The 16,001-nt window shown below is 45.0% G+C and overlaps 1 protein-coding gene across 1 annotated transcript; it reads right to left on the reverse strand.

The window, feature by feature from the left end:
• Window positions 1–2,374: 2,374 nt before the first annotated feature.
• LOC144256118 (WAS/WASL-interacting protein family member 3-like) lies at window positions 2,375–12,996 on the reverse strand. The gene is made up of 7 exons (XM_077801233.1): window positions 12,970–12,996; window positions 10,483–10,613; window positions 9,977–9,981; window positions 6,614–7,384; window positions 6,414–6,468; window positions 3,287–3,435; window positions 2,375–2,514 (listed from the first exon to the last, which is right to left on the reverse strand). The coding sequence occupies exons 1-7, from the start codon at window positions 12,994–12,996 to the stop codon at window positions 2,375–2,377; spliced, it is 1,278 nt and encodes a 425-aa protein (XP_077657359.1).
• Window positions 12,997–16,001: the final 3,005 nt, after the last annotated feature.

Raw genomic sequence — 16,001 nt, forward strand, 5'->3', positions numbered from 1 at the left:
TGAGCATGAGAACCCATGTGTCTCACAGAAACAACACTGACTCCTGGACCATGAAGACTCCCATATCTTGGGGAACCAGTTCAATAGCAAGGAGATGAAAACTGTACGGAGAAATGTGATCACACTAACATCATTAACAAGGCTCTCCCCTGTGATTCACAAGAATGGCAAGAATATGCTCATTTAATTTTGAGAGAATCTCCCAAAGTATTTCATGTCCACTGATGCCACGTCAATCGAAAATAGTTACCTTATTTTTGAAATTGCAATTTCACTTTCTTGTCTGTAAGATGTCAGTTCATTTAGCAGACATTTTTTTTTCTGTTCCTTTCTGAGCAGCAGGGGATTACTTTTGAGGTGGGCACTGATGCGAACATTTCTCTTGCAATGGGGCATAGAGCACAGACTGTCAGCTGTGCCCTGCTGGGCAGGGTGAGTGGGGCCCAGGACTGTAGCTCTCCAATTCTCAGGCACCATGGGCAATATGAAGTCTAACATTGCCAACTTCCTAAGTCATGCCCAACAAGAAAGGGAACCCCTAAGTCTTCATCTGATACCTTTTTTTCCCACCAGATTATTATGCTTATTTTACAAAATGAGCAAAGGGATATTATTGAGTGACACTCCCCAATTTGTCACCTATGGCAGCCTGTGTATCCTTACTCAATCAGGCACCTTATGCCTAAAGTACCATGGGGGACTTATGGTTCCTAAATGCACCATGCTATCATGCTCTCTCCTGGGCATGTGTAAACAGTGTCCTCTCTCTAGGCCACTGTGACCACACCTTCTACTCCTTCCCCTTAATGCCCCTAACACTCCAGTCATTAAGACATTGTCATGTACGGTGGCTAATTTCTCACTCATCTTTCAGGAGTGTGCATGGCGGAGGGTGGTGTGGGGACCTTGCTTCTTATTCTGCAGCCTTTGGTGTCTGCAGGGTGCCTGCTGTGCAAGGGCAGTGTGGACACATTTGCTGAACTGAGGAGGAACGTGAGACCAGTGCAGCACCTGCCTCCTCCAACTGCTGGCTCTTCAGTCTTTTTCTTTTTTTTTTTTTTAAGAGAGAGAGAGAGAGAGAATTTCAATTTTAATTTTTTAAATTTTTTTGGCGGACACAACATCTTTGTTTGTATGTGGTGCTGAGGATCGAACCCGGGCCGCACGCATGCCAGGCGAGCTCCTCTTCAGTCTGTTCAAAGGGATGTGATTTCTCCCCCATCCGCCTTTATAACAATCCACTCCCTTTCTCTCAAGTCAGAAAAATGGTATTTACCTGTGATTAAAAGAGGACACAAGGCCCCTCTCTCTGACAGGCAGTCCCACAGCCAGAAAAGGGATCTCTGTCCAGGCTGGTGCTGAGAACCCTCTGCCCTGACCAGAGCAGGCTGAGCACCTCTGCTCCTCTGCAGAAGGGACCCCACTAAGGCCCCTCTGAGAGGACAGGGCCACTGAACCTTGTCCCCGATTCCTGGTCTCAAGCTAGCCTTGGACTCTGATGACTTTTCATTAGGGTGCTCAGGTGAGTGGGACAGAGTCCTTACTTAGGCAACAGGGTAGGCACACATCCAACTCTCACCCCATACTGTTGAATCTGCTGCCTCCTGCCACCCCTCGTCCAGTCCAGCTGGCTCAGCACCACACAAGAATTGGCTCAGTTTAACCAGCGAGCAGCGACAGTGTGGTAGTACCCCACCCTCGCTTTTCTCTCACTTCCCTGCTGTTTCAGCCTCAGTCTCCTCGTCTCTTCTCATGGCTGAACAGGTGAGCTGAGTTACAGCCTCTCTTGGAGCCTGACCACACTGTTCAGTCAGCAGAAGGCCTTCCCCTGGCTGAGTCTCAACCTAGACTGTACACCAGAATCACCTGGCAGCTTTCAAAAATAGTGACATCTGGGTCCCACCCTGGCTATTTTGATGAGAGGCAGCGTGGAGTTCAGGACTTTTAAAAACTCCTAGGTCATTCCAGTAGGTAGCCAGCCATGGTTGAGAACCACTGGCCTAAGGATTTTTTCCATTGCATGATTTGTCAGAATTCTGAATTGGGGGGAATTCTATTTCTTTCCCAGTTCAGTCCCTGTATCCCATTTCAGTGTTCTTTGTGGGCGTTCAGCTCCCTAGCCAAAATTCCCAGGAGGAAAGAGATATGTGGTAAATTTCGGCATCCAAATCTGATGTCAGTTAACCCTGGTGTTGTGCAAAAAAACAAAAATAAAAACAAAATCTCCAAATGAACTCTTATGTGCAAGGACAAATACATGTTCTGATTAAGTATAAACACACTGTATCCTTGCAGCAGGACAGTAAAATCATGATGTCACCCTTCAGGCAGTTTCTGGTCAATCAATGCACACTAAGCACCTACTTTAGGAGTGTCAGGAAAAGCCAGAAGTCTTGTCAAGGTAGTACTTACTTCGGGGGACCTTGCTGGGGTAAATCTTCTGGCATGGTTTGTATTCATCCGGAGGGGGAAAGTCTTCCACAGAATGGAACGTGAATTTAGACTCGAAGTCATCTGCACATGTGGGAAATGGTAAAGTTTAGTTGGGTTACAGGCAGGCCCCACGTTGGATCGCTCCAGGAGAACTCTGTGCCTACTCTGTGCAAAGGTGTTGATGGAAGGGCTATTCCCCCCAAGACATCCATCCACCTTTCAAGTTTTACTGCTTGGCTGGGAGGAGGGAAAGTAGAGTGAGATCAGCAGTGATTTCCCATCACCCACCAAACTACTCCAACCAACATCTTAAGGAAGCTCCTAAGGGAGCAGAAGTGAGCCCCTGGGGAGAAAAGAGGAGTTGCCCTGTCTCCCTTTCCTGGGCTGACTCCTGTCTTTTGAGCTGGGTCTTATGTCTGACCATAGCCTAGCACACAGAAGGGGGGCAGAGGTGTTGCAGTCACATCCAACTCCAGGTGCCTTTAACTTCCTACCTCCATAGTTTTGCTCCAATTGTCCCCCTACCTCATGGGCCTTCCACCCACTCTTTGCCCTTATCCAAATCACTCTGGTCTCTCTGGCACTCTGGTCTCCATGGAGAGAGACAGACATACACACAAAGAGAGAATTTAAATGCTGGTTTTCTTTTGGTTCTCTAATCTGAGTCAGGAGTCTAAGAGTAGGCCCTGGAACTAACCAGAAAGTGGTGAAAGAAATCCTATTTCACAGGCTCTGTAGGCTGTCCTGTATTTGTGTGAGCCCACAGTTCACTGGGAAGCATGTAAGCTCTCTCCAGGAGCCAGGAGAAATGACTTCCTCACTGGCACAGTCCCCTAGGTGTGCACCTGCTTACCGGTGATGTGCATGCTTCCATTCCTCAGCTGACCTCCGGGCTGCTGGGTGGGGGTCCAGACAGGGTTCTGCTGGCTCTTGCTTGAAAGCTCTGTGGTAGGTAATCGTGCAGGAGGTGCTGGAGGTGGATTTAGCTTTCCCCTACTGGTCCTTTTTGGGGAAGATGACAGGGCATTCAGAGTTAGGAATGGGGACAGTGATGTTATAACTCTATGTGAGAGATTAGACATTTAGATTTCTGGATATAATATGATATAGTGATATATCACTATATATAGGGCAACTGCTTGAGCCAAACTGAGAATGAATCACAGTTCTCTCATTGGCACAAATAACAGGTTCTTTGTGCCTTAGTTTTCTTACCCAAAAATGGGAATACTAGGACACATACCTCCTAGGGTTGAGAGGACTAAATGAGTTGATTTCAGTCAAGTGGAATACAGTAAGTGCCTGACAGTTGTGATAATATTAATGATGACCCTCATTATAAGATGATATAGCCCTCTGGGCATGGTAGGGCATGCCTGTAATCCCAGTGGCTTGAGAGGCTGAGTCAGGAGGATTGTGTGTTCAAAGCCAGCTTCAGGAAAAGCAATATGTTAAGCAACTCAGCGAGACCCTGTCTCTAAATAAAATACAAAATAGGACTGGAGATGTGGCTCAGTGGTTGAGTGCCCCTGAGTTCAATCCCAAGTAACTCCCGCCCAAGAAAGATGGTACAGCTCAAGGAATAGCCCCACTGCAGAGTGATAGGAACAGCAAAGGTAGTTGCTAGGTGAGGGCCCAGAGGGAGGCCAGAAGAATGGGTCGTAGGGGCATGTTCCTACCCTCAATTTCTGCTCCCACTGAGTTCTGCCCCCACCAGCTCCTCTGCATTGCAATCTGCTTATTCTCCTTCAGTTCCAACCTAGATCCTTCCCGACCACCAAGGCCCAACTCAAATCCAACCTACATCCTCAAGCCTTTCCTGGTCAATGGCCAGAGGCTCCTCCCTCCTCTCCCTGTGCTATTCTGTGTGACCCTTGGCAGTCAACAGCCCAGTGTCCTGGCTCCTCACTACAGGTACCCCACTGCTGCTTATCTCCTCAATGACATTGCCACCATCACTCTGCCGGTACACTACCATTCCCTGTGCTACTTGCTTACAATTACAACTTCTTTCCCTTCTCCCAAGTTGAGCTGAAGTAGAAGTTGCCCCTATTTTATAAGTGAAATCAAGTTTCACATCCAAAGACACCAAGGGAGAGACCAGGCAAGCCTTCTGGAGCAGGTGGGGGTTCCAGCAGCAGCAGCAGCAGCAGCAGCAGCAGCAGCAGCAGAGTGGTACCCTCTGAGCTCCTGCTTTCCCTGCAGGATCTGCCCAAAGGGACTGTCCCAGGCTTCTTTCTCTCACTCTTCTCTTCCTAGGCACCTAGGAGTTATTTGATCCCACAAGGAGACTAAAGGGCTAAAGAGACTGCTGATCCTCCTCTGGATGGGAACTTGCCCCTCCTTGTGGGAAAGGAGAAGGAAGGAAGGAAAATACAGGCTCCCGCCCCAGCCACGCACAGGCCCTCACCACACAGTCACAGCAATGCCCTGTGAAAGATGCTGTCATTATTCCTATTTGTCAGAGTAAATAAAAAAAAAAACAAGATAAAACAAAACAAAACAAACAAGCAACTGGCATCAGATTACACAGGAGTATGCAGGGAACCCAGGATCTGAACTCAAATCTCTCCAAATCCAAAACGTGCTTTTCTTTCCACTCCATCATGGACATTTAAAATCACAGATACCAGAGGAGCTCACCACTCACAATGCCGGGCCTCCTGGTGACCAGTCAGTTGAAAGAAGAATGATTAAAACCTTATCTCTTCTGATCAACAGTCTTAAAAATATCCTTGCCCTTTGTGCTAGGAATTCTCTCTTAGGAACCTATCCTTTAAAAAATATCCAAAGTGGGGCTGGGGTTGTGGCTCAGTGGTAGAGTGCTTGCCTTGCTTGTGTGAACCACTGGGTTTAATCATCAGCACCACATAAGAAAAAAATAAATTACTTAAAAAAATAAAAAATATCCAAAGTATGGACTAAAATCTCTATAAAAGTATTTCCTACACTGTTATTCATAATAACAAAAACAGGGAATCAAATATATGTACCTATTATCATTTTAATTTACTTACACATTTTAATAATTTTACAAAACTGCTTTTAGTATAGTATTAAGTAAAAATACAAAATTGTAAGTGCAAAATGGTATTAAGCATGTAAATGTACATTTATTCAGAAAAAAAATGAAAATGACATCCAAATGACAGTTTTCATCTCTAGGCGATATTATTTCTATTCGTTCCACAATAAGCTGGCATTGTTTTTAATTTACGGAAATACATTTAAGAAACTTTCTGCATCAAAAGATTTACTGACAGAACAAAAAATATGTGCATGGATATATGTGTGGGGGAGTTGTATATGTGTTAAGTGTGTATGTATACGGGTGTGTGTATGGAGTACGCATTTATTAGGGTGTTTGTGTGTAAGGCTGAGAGAGTGCTTGTAATTGTGTTTGAGTTGTGTGTGTAAATGCAGGTGTGTGTGTGGATGTGTGGTGGTACCTTTTGTGTGGAAAGGCGTCAACAGTGCATGAAGTCTACCACTACAGGGACCAGTGAAGTAAGTCACAAGCCATCAACACTCAATTCACAATCCTCTCTGCTCTGTAAGTGAAGAATTATTTTTGCTTTTTGGCTAAAGATACAGGCCCTGTTTTCTCCAGTCAGCTGAGAACCTGCCAAAAGGCAGAATGTGAATCCAATCTGCTGTGGGCCAGTGAAGATTCAGGCTGGGAGCCAGACTGGAATAATTCAGGAGAAGACTAAACCAGAGACTTGGGCTGGGAAACAAGCCCCACCCGAGGAGTAGATCTGGAGACAGAAAGTCCATAGTAAAAACAAAACTCTTCTCTAGAGCTCACTTGCTATTCCCTGTTCTAAGCACATCACATACAAGGCCTCCATCTTTACAACAACTCCAAGAGGTAGAAAGATTTCTGTCCTCATCTTACAGAGAAGGAAGCACAGTTAAGTGGCTGTCCAGGGTCCCAGCCAGTGATGGCAAGAAGATCATGGCCAGAATCCCTCCCTTACCTTCTGCAGGATCTGGGACAAGTCTCCCAGTCCCCCTGGCCAGTGGTTTGCGTCTCTAAAATGAAAACTTTCAACAATAAAGTCCCATAGAGGGACAAGGTTCTACCCAGAGGCACTGAGTAGCTCTGGACTAAAACAAGATTCTGAGATTGGAGCCATCCCACGGTTTGCACGGGGTTCCGCCGTCTGGGCTGCTTTACCTGGGCCTCTGCAGATCCTCCTCTTCTGCAGGAGCGGCTGAGGTCCCAGAGGGCCAGGTGTTGCGGGCAAGCCCTGCACGCTGGCCTTCTGCTGTTGGGCCTGGAAGCTGGGGGACTTGGGGGGCAGCGGGGGAGGGGTTTCGCTGCAGTTGTTAGCGCCTGGCAAGGGAGGCGCTGGCACCGAAGCCCTGGGCGAACAGGAAGCATACAGGGGGAGTGGGGGCCGCAGAGGTGGCGGTGGCGGTGGCGGTGGCGGCGGGGCGGGGGGGGGGGGGGGCTCTGGCACCTCTTTCACGGGACTGGCAGGCTCCTCATTGAGTCCTGGATACCCACAGGGTGGGAGGAGAGGGAGAGGGAGCGGGATGGGCGGGAGGTGCAAGGGGGCCAGCTGAGGCCTCACTGCCTTGTCACTGAGTAGGGAGGCCAGGGGAAGAGGGGGTGGGGTCAGAGGAAGCTGCGGAAGTGGAGGCGGAGGAGGGCAGGGGACAGTGGGTGCAAAGGCAGGAGAGCTCCCTTTGGTCGGTAGGCCTGGTGGGGACATCAGTGAGGCCTTGGTGGGGGAAGAAGGTGGTAGAGGTGGAGGTAGGGGGTGAGGAGGTGGAGGTGGGGTGGGCACATTGGGGCGAGGAGGGACTATCCTGGCAGCGCCTTGGGCCTCAGAGGCATTGCCTAGCCTGGGAGATGCAGGGGGTTTAAGCGGGCCACTAATGGTTTTGGTGGGAAGCCGGGGAGAAGGTGCTCTTGAACCAGAGGCCTGCCCTGTCTTGCCACCTAGAAATGAAACAAATTCTGGGTTAGCATAACAACAGAGAAAGGAAGAAGCTAAAACGCGTGGGTGGCACTTGGGACCAGCTGGATGAGCGCCAAGGTCCTTCTGAGCATCAAGGAGCTGTCCTTCCAGACAAACCCAGGTCAGACCCTAATCTTACTATTCTGTTCTCACCTGCCAACAGCCTTCTCACGTCCAGCCCAGGACGCAGGACTGCTCTGACCTGTGCCCTTCCTCATCTCAAGACCCCTCACATTCATCCACCTTTACCTGCCAGGTGCAGTTGCTCTTATGCTCTAGTTTGCATCCTTAGGTATACCAAGCCCAAACACCTGGCTAGGGAGGTTTTCCTCACTGCTAGCATTTTATGAACAAGGACATCCTTTGTTTCTATATTGCAAACATAAAATTCATGGTTCCCTGAATACATAAGGGAAATCAGCAGGGAAAAACTTGTCCTCCACATTCCAGGTCCAATGACCTTGAACCCCCTAGTTACATGGCCTCTAGAAGTTCAAAGCCCTCTTTCCCAAAAAACTTACTCTAATTTTCAAAGGGCTGGCTTTTTCCTGATCTCTGAATTTCTCATCCTCTATGTGTCTCCTTCACCACATAATTTTTTAAAAACAAAAATATTTATTTTTTAGTTGTAGTTGGACACAGTACTTTTATTTTATTTATTTATTTTCATGTGATGCCTAGGATCAAACCCAGGGCCTCATACATGCTAGGCAAACGCTCTACCACTGAGCCACAACCCCAGCCCAACCACATCACTGAAATCCAATAACTCTTAAACTCAGGGGTAACAACAAATTGCTCGTTTGTGTTTGCTGGACTTTATGGAGGACTGGGGTGGATATGGGGTCCTTGGAGGGAGCTCTGACTCTTGATACAACCTTGCACCACAGTGCTGATTCTCTTCTTCCCCCTCCCTTGCCTCTTGCTAAGGAGAAAAAAAATTCCTCTTCCTCCTTAATGCACTGAAGTTCTGCAATCATTGTTTAAATACGATTTTAAGAGAGGTCACTGTCAGAGGGATTGTCACTGTCCTTTCAGGAGGCATATTCAAATATTTATTCCAAATATAGTCCTCCCTTAAAGGAGTTCTGGGGAACACACTTTCCCCTATTTCACTACCCCTATATGTTATATGGCAATATGTGGAAAACACTTGGAAAAATGCTTGCTTCTCACATATAGAACTTCCTGGGTGCTGCAGCATAGGGGCAGCTTTTGTTTCAGATTATAAACCCCAGTGTCTATTGAGGGGTTCTGGAGTTTTTCATCCCATATGAATCTCCAGTGTTTCCCCAAACTGGTACAAATCATTCCTGAAGGACTTGATGTTAAAAGCCAGGCCAAAGGCATAGAAGAAGTGCCTCTGGGGGAAGAAGATAAGTGGGCAGGAGTATGGTGTCTGGGTTTTCGCACTGGTGGCCCTCTGGCTATGATGTGACAGTCACCTGGGCAAGACTACTATAGCTTGGTTGTACCCTCTGTTGAAGATTTTCTTTGAGGAGATTCTGGAAGACATATCTTTGTCGTGAGGAATTAACTTAATTTCAGGGGCCAGAACAGCTGGCTGCCTATGCCCAGGAGTAGAAAGTCCTACCTGACCTTTCCAGGGACAAGATCTATATTTTATATGATGTCTAGGGCAGGGATCAGCACAGAGAATCCAGCCTAAAAGTTCTGAAACCTGTTCCCATAGTACACAGAGATGATGACAGAAAACCCAGGCAGCTCCCTAAATAAGACATCGTCTACCTAGATGCCCAGTTGCCAAGTGAAATTTAAAAGAATCATAAACTTAAAAAGCAGAACAGAGCCTACTCTTGAATAACCAATCCAAACTTTTTAAATGATTGAAAATATCATGAATCCAAGATTCAAAAACTCTGAAAGTGAGTCTGTTAAGAGTACAAAATCCTCTGCTTCCTGTTCATGTGGTGGAAGATCAGGTACCAGGAATATTTGGAGCCTGACAGTCCCTGGGTCAGTGATATACCTGTAGTTTATTCATCTTGTTGGCTAAAGAGAAAGAGCACAATAGTAGGAAAACATTTTTTTCTTATGATATATATATATATATATATATATATATATATATATATATATATATATATCTCCAATTTGAATGCAAAAGTTTTAAAACATTCATTGTCCGCTAAAGCACACATAACTGCAATGGACTGATTGTAATAATGGCCTCAATTACCCTCTCATGCCTAATTCTGTAATATTTGAATATGATTGACTATTAACATAACCTTTTAATATGATTGAATATGATATCAAGAGATGAAGTCTATTTCCACATCTTTGTCACTTGCTTTGGATGTGATAGGAATTAACACTTCCTAGCCTTCCAAGTTACTTCTCAGTAGCTTCCAAGACTAAGCCTCAAGGGACTTTATACACATCTTCCTTTTATTTTGGAGCCTTGCCACCACCATGATAAAAAGCCCTTGAGCAGCCTGCTGGAGACTGAGAGACCACGTGGACCTGAGGTGAGTCAAGCCAGTGGTTACAGCTGAGGCCTCAGAGACAGGAAAAACAGGAGAAATCTAAGATAAAGGAAAGCCACCTACCTAACCTGCAGGTTTGCAGATGCTGAGGGAGTAGAGCTGAGATCATTCCACATTGCTAACCCACAGAATCATAAGCTAAATAATAAATGGTCATTTAAAACTCTTAAGTTTCTGTGTTCTGTTACATAGCAATGCCTAATTGATACAATGAGTGAAAACCATTACAACTCATGCATCTCTAGTGAGTCCATAGTGATGTCATTATGATGATCTATTATGATTTGCACCTTCTGTCTGGGCAATGCTAAATAATACAAATTTCTCTTCAATTATTAATTGAATAATTTAGTTAGGATGATGATTTGAAAGATTCCTCATGAACAATTCTGTGCTTTAGAAAGTTCCAGTATTTAACTTCCCAAATACATGATCTCTAATATGACTGTTTATAAAACACATGTCCCTGGGCACATGTGAAACCAACTAGTCACATGTGGATTTCCCAGTTGGTTCCATGAGTTAAGGAGATTTAGACTATGATGTAGCTAGTCCAAATTTTTCCTTACCTGCTACACCCTCTGGCCTGCTGGTCGCAACACAAGAAAGCCACCAGCGAAGAGATCTCCCAGGACAGGGGGTGTGTTTCCTCCTCGGGAGTTGGCAGAGCCTCCTCCTTCTTTGTTGCTTGCTTTCGAACCTTCAAAGAGAAGAGCAAGTGGTGAAGATGTGTGAGCAGAGCTGAGCAGTTCCTTCTCACTCTGGGGTTTGACACCGTCTCAGCAGTGTCCCATTGTCCTCTTTCCAGTGTTGCCCGTGCACTCAGCATCTTCCCCAGGTTCCCTTTGCCTTGATACTCCGCAGACTCATGTGTCTATATATGTCTGCTGCCCTCTCCAGCCCTGTCAAAGAGCTAACCATTTGTGGCCAACCACCCTGAAAGGCGACCAAACAAAGGAACCTGATTTCTACCCATTTGCTGGATGCTGATGGGGAATCAGCAGTACACTGCAAATTAGAAAACCTGAACATGGCAAGTGTAGAGTTGGTCATATTCACAGCTTGGCATTAGGAAGACTAAACAAAGAAAACCTATGGATTTGATTCAGCCCACCATCTTAACTTGCTATCCACAGGGGGTTGACCAGAACTACAAGCAGGAAGTGATGGTCTGCAATGATTTCTGCTTAAGAATTTTCCTTCCCCTGGGTTCTCAGACACTGGGCCCACCCTATGATTCCCTAAACTCCTTTCTGTAAAACAGGAAGCCTGAAAGCTTGGACATCATTAACTGTAGCCTTTGAGATGTGTGTGATTACCAATTGCAGAACCTGAAAAGATATTCAGCAGAGGCAAAAATCACTGACAGAATGTATTTATAGCCTGAAGCTTTTATGCAGGGAGAAGTTAGGACACAGTGCCCACTGGTGGCTGAAAGTAGACAGATTATTCTGAGTATTAATATACATTAATTACTGGAGTCATTATGAAGTGAGTATTCCAAAAAAATGGATTAATTTGTTAATTGAGCATAGCCAAGTAGACAGTGGGTCTAAATGGAAACTAATTTATATTATAATCAATTTTGAAAACCCTTTTTTAAAAACATGTCTTTGGCTTGGCGTTGTGCCCCATGCCTGTAATCCCAACTTCTCAGGAGGCTGAGGCAGGAGGATCGTGTGTTCTAAGCCAACCTCAGCAAAAGTGAGGTATTACACGACTCATTGAGTCCCTGTCTCTAAATAATTAAATACACAATAGGGCTGGAGATGTGGCTCAGTGGTTGAGTGCCCCTGAGTTCAATCCCCAGTACTGCCCCCCTCAAAAAAAGTGTCTTTGTGTGTTATCATATGAGATACAATTATGTTTTTAGGACTAGCTTTAGGACCATCATGCACATCATTGCAAAATATATAAAGACCCAATACCTTACATTATTAAATAATTCAATCTTCCATAATCTGAACACTACCCCACCATAGAAAAAAGAGCAGGTATTATTATCTCCTTCATTTTGCAGATGAGCTAACTGAGCCTTAAAGAAGTTCCCGGGGCTTGGGGTGTATAGGGGTGTAGTCCAGTGGCAGAGCCTGTGTTTCATTCCTAGTACCAAAACAAAAAACAAACAACAACAACAACAACAACAACAACAAAAAACAACAAGAGGTCCCTTGATTTGCCTGGTGGCAGAAGCAGAATTCAACGTGAGTTATCTGACCTGCACACAGGCTCCTATTATGTTCTGGAAGACAGAAGTCTGCAGTCATATGATCCTGTGAGATAGAATTTTGAATACATCTTTTTCCTTGTGAAAACAAAAACTCCTTTTTTTAAAATTTGAGAGCTTTATTGTCTATAATTAAGTTTGAGGGCTATGTTGGCACAGGGTAAGGGATCTTTATTTATCCCATGATGGACACACAAAATATGGTACATCCATAAGATGAAACTGTGTGAGAGGGCTGAAGTACTGACACATACTGTATTATGGATGGAGCTTGAAAATGCTGGCCTGAAAGAAGCCAGTCACCAAAAGGCCACAGAGGACAGGATTCCATTCCTATGAAATAACCGGAAAAAGCACATCCATAGAGACAGAAGGTAGGTTAGTGGCTGCCAGGGGCTGGGTTGGGAGAAATGGAGTGACTGTTAATGAGTGTGGGATTTTCTTTTTAGGGTAATAAAAATGTTCTGGAACTAGACAAAGGGAATGGTTCCAACAACATTGTGGATATAGTAAATGCCGCTGAAGGTTTTAAAATGGTAAAATGGGTAAATTGTGTTATATGTGTTTTATACAATGAATAAAAACGTCAACCTAACATGGAGTTGTTTTTGTTTTGTTTTTTAACTTTTAGCCTTTGAAAAGTGATGGGAGATGCACTCTAAACCATCTCTGACTCTCTTGCCCAGATATCTGCCTGTCCACTAAGCAGGTCTGAGATGGCCTGGTGTGTCTTGCATCACAAATGCAACCCAGCCAGGGGACTGTGGCTGTGCCCTGCCCTTGCCCCTGCCCTGAGCTTGCGGTAGGCCTGATTGAACTGCTTGCTTACTCTCAATTTGTGGCGCACTGTGGTCATTGATCTGTGTGACTTTTCACAGGCGAGTTCCTTGCTGGATATCGGCCAATAGGGCACTCCAACCTTTTGGATCTGGCTTCCTCAAGCCTGAAGTGTCAGTGCTGATCTGTAAAAGAAGATGAGGTTTGACTATAATTTCATTTAACATTCATAGAGGAGCAGAACAGCCTGACTCTGGGAGCTCTCCTACTTCCATACCCCTTCCCCAAAGCTGACCTTGTCCAGGCAGTTACCTGCAGCTATCACTGGAGACTGCCTCAGTCCTGACCACACCTCTCTTCCTGAAGCCTAGAATGGACTCTTTCTTTTAGAGGCCTCAAGCCAAGTGCCCATCGTGTGCATAAAGTCCTGGAGGCCTCAAGGAGCCCTCAATCATAGCCCCTTTCCCCCCCTTCCTGGTAAGCTGCACCCACACACTTGGGCTTCCATCTGTGCATCCCTACTTCCTGCTTCCAGGTTCTGAATGATCACTCTGCCTGGTGTCCCTAGGTTACCCCTGGACCAAATCCTAGACTGGCCATACCTTGTGGATGGGAGATACTCCTGATCCATTTGACTCTAGACTACTCTGAGCAGTACTGAGGTGTTGCTCAGTCCTTTGGTGGTCACATCCTTCCAAGGTTAGGGCCCAGGTGGCCCATCATGGGCCTGTTATGTCTCTTAACTGAAGACAATTTGTACTCCGGGAGCCGGTTTTGAGGGAAGTGATAGCAATCTTCATGTGATTTTTGGAGCAGAGAGAAGAACCATGGGGTTCCACAGAAATTGGGGCCCAGAAGGTTCAGAGAAAGGTGGGGCAGGGCTATAGTGACTGAGTGACTGCTAGCTCTGTGCCTGGATGTGTCACATCAGTCTTCATGAATCCTTGTGAGTTTCAAGAGACCTTGTCCTCCCCTTCACAGAGGAAGAAAGTGAGTCTATGAAATCATCTCTTGGAGGTTACGGGATTGGGATTCAACTCTAAATGGGCTGAATCCTGAAGGCCACATACTTTGTATTTTGCAGCACTAGTGATCAAGTTCACATGCCATCTTGAGTTTATGTGTCCTAGAGACTGCTGAAATTCTTCATAAGTATCTTAGCAAGAACAACTTCGTCCTAATTCTGCAAGTAGTCCTGAGATCCAACCGCTTTCCTTCCAGATAAAAGGTGTGGGAGGTTGGCAAAAGGGGAGGGAGAGGCTGTACTGGGAGACACAGCCATGGAGATTCGCTGCACTTAGGATGTTAATGCCATGCGACTTTAGAGACCATTAAACAATTTTCAAGGCAAGAAATATTTCCTAGTCCCTAGTGAAGAAAAGACTATGTTTCTTTGGGTTTCAGTTTAAATATTATCATTTTGGAGTCTTTTCTGCTCCCAAATTTATATAAGATCATGAACTCTTCTGTCTTAGAGTGTTATATTTCATTTTCTTCTGTCATATTTATCAGGGCATACAAGTTTATAGTTATCTTTCTATGGTTCTGGCTATGAGTTTTATGTTCATTAAACCCAAGGACTCTCTATTAGTATATCCTCAAAGAGTAGAACAGGACCTGGCCTCAGATAGGTTCAATAACTATTTTCTGTGCAGAAAAATGAATAGAAGCGTGAACTACACTTAGGAGGTGTAAGACATTGTCCTTGCTCTAAAGGGCATGCACATGTGCCAGGGTCATGAACACACAGGGAGTTTAGCCAACCTGTTACACAATAGAGCACCCATTGAGTCCTATAGAGAGGAAGACCACAGAGGGTTCAGATATGGCCACATGTATGAGCCCAGCAGTCTTCAGGGAAGATGTGAGATCTAGGAGGGCCCCTGACATTTATCTGGAATTTATAAATCCTTGCTATCACTATTTTCTCTTCAACAAAGGGCAAAGCAGGCTTGCTGACTAGAAACTCAGGGGCCCTGTAGTGTCTCATTCTAGAAGTGAAGGCCACTGTGGTTTGGGCTTAAATGTGCTGAGTCCGTATTTTCACTGGCTGACTAAGCTCAGGTTATGAATCTTATGCTGGCTTTGACAGGTATGAGCTTCACTGTCTGGATCTTATTTCCTACAAACATGCTTTTTGAGATGGGCTTATGAATGATGGTCATTAAAGCACCTGTGAGAAAGTGGCCCAACCCTAATTGGTTGGCTAGATTTAGATGTACACATAGATATGTATACTATAAATATCTAACTGCACTCAGACAGCAGGATATTTCCCATACAACATGTTCTAAAAATATTCTCTAAAACAATTGATGTCAGAAGTCATTTTTCACTGCAAAGTTAAAGATTTTTAAACTCTTCTTTCATTTTATTTATAAGTAAGGGATCAAGTAAGGGATCAACAGAAATACTAAAACCCTTGCCAAGAGGGTATTAATTTTTTTGGTATAAATTTGGTATTACAATCTTATGTGTATTATGGTCAGGGACACAGGAGAGGAAGTGCTTCATCAATTTCTTCCTGGGCACAAGATAAACAGCAGTGAGTTATAATGATATTCATGGCCTAACTCAGGTCAGGGTTTATAAGGCACATTTTTCCATTTAAAGAAGCACCTGGAATGCAGAGAAAACCCTACCTGTCACTACCGCTGGGAGAGGGATCCCCTCATCCAACTCACCCTCAATTTCCTATTTATTACCACAATGCACCCCATTTCCTGACCTTGCCTATCCCAGGTGTTACAGGTTAGGGCTGTGAATTACACTGAGTGGAAGGAATGGTTTTTATTTTAGTACCTACTTAGCACATGCATCAATAAATCCCTGATGATGCTATATGACTGATTTGTTAATAAATATGTTCTACATTGTGGCAGGAAATGAGGGTCAGGACACCAAGAACTGGCAGAAACACTTTATTAGTAGCACCAGAGCCCAGAGGGATAATTCCCAAAGTCTGAGCCCTGAGTGCAGCATGGTTTTTACTCTGGTAAATAAGCAAGTTTGGTTTACTTTTTTTTTAATGTGGTGCTGGGGATTAAACCCAGGGCCTCACACATTCAAGACAATGAGCTACAA

This window comes from Urocitellus parryii, chromosome 7 (assembly GCF_045843805.1).
Source record: "Urocitellus parryii isolate mUroPar1 chromosome 7, mUroPar1.hap1, whole genome shotgun sequence".
NCBI classification, from domain to species: domain Eukaryota; kingdom Metazoa; phylum Chordata; class Mammalia; order Rodentia; family Sciuridae; genus Urocitellus; species Urocitellus parryii.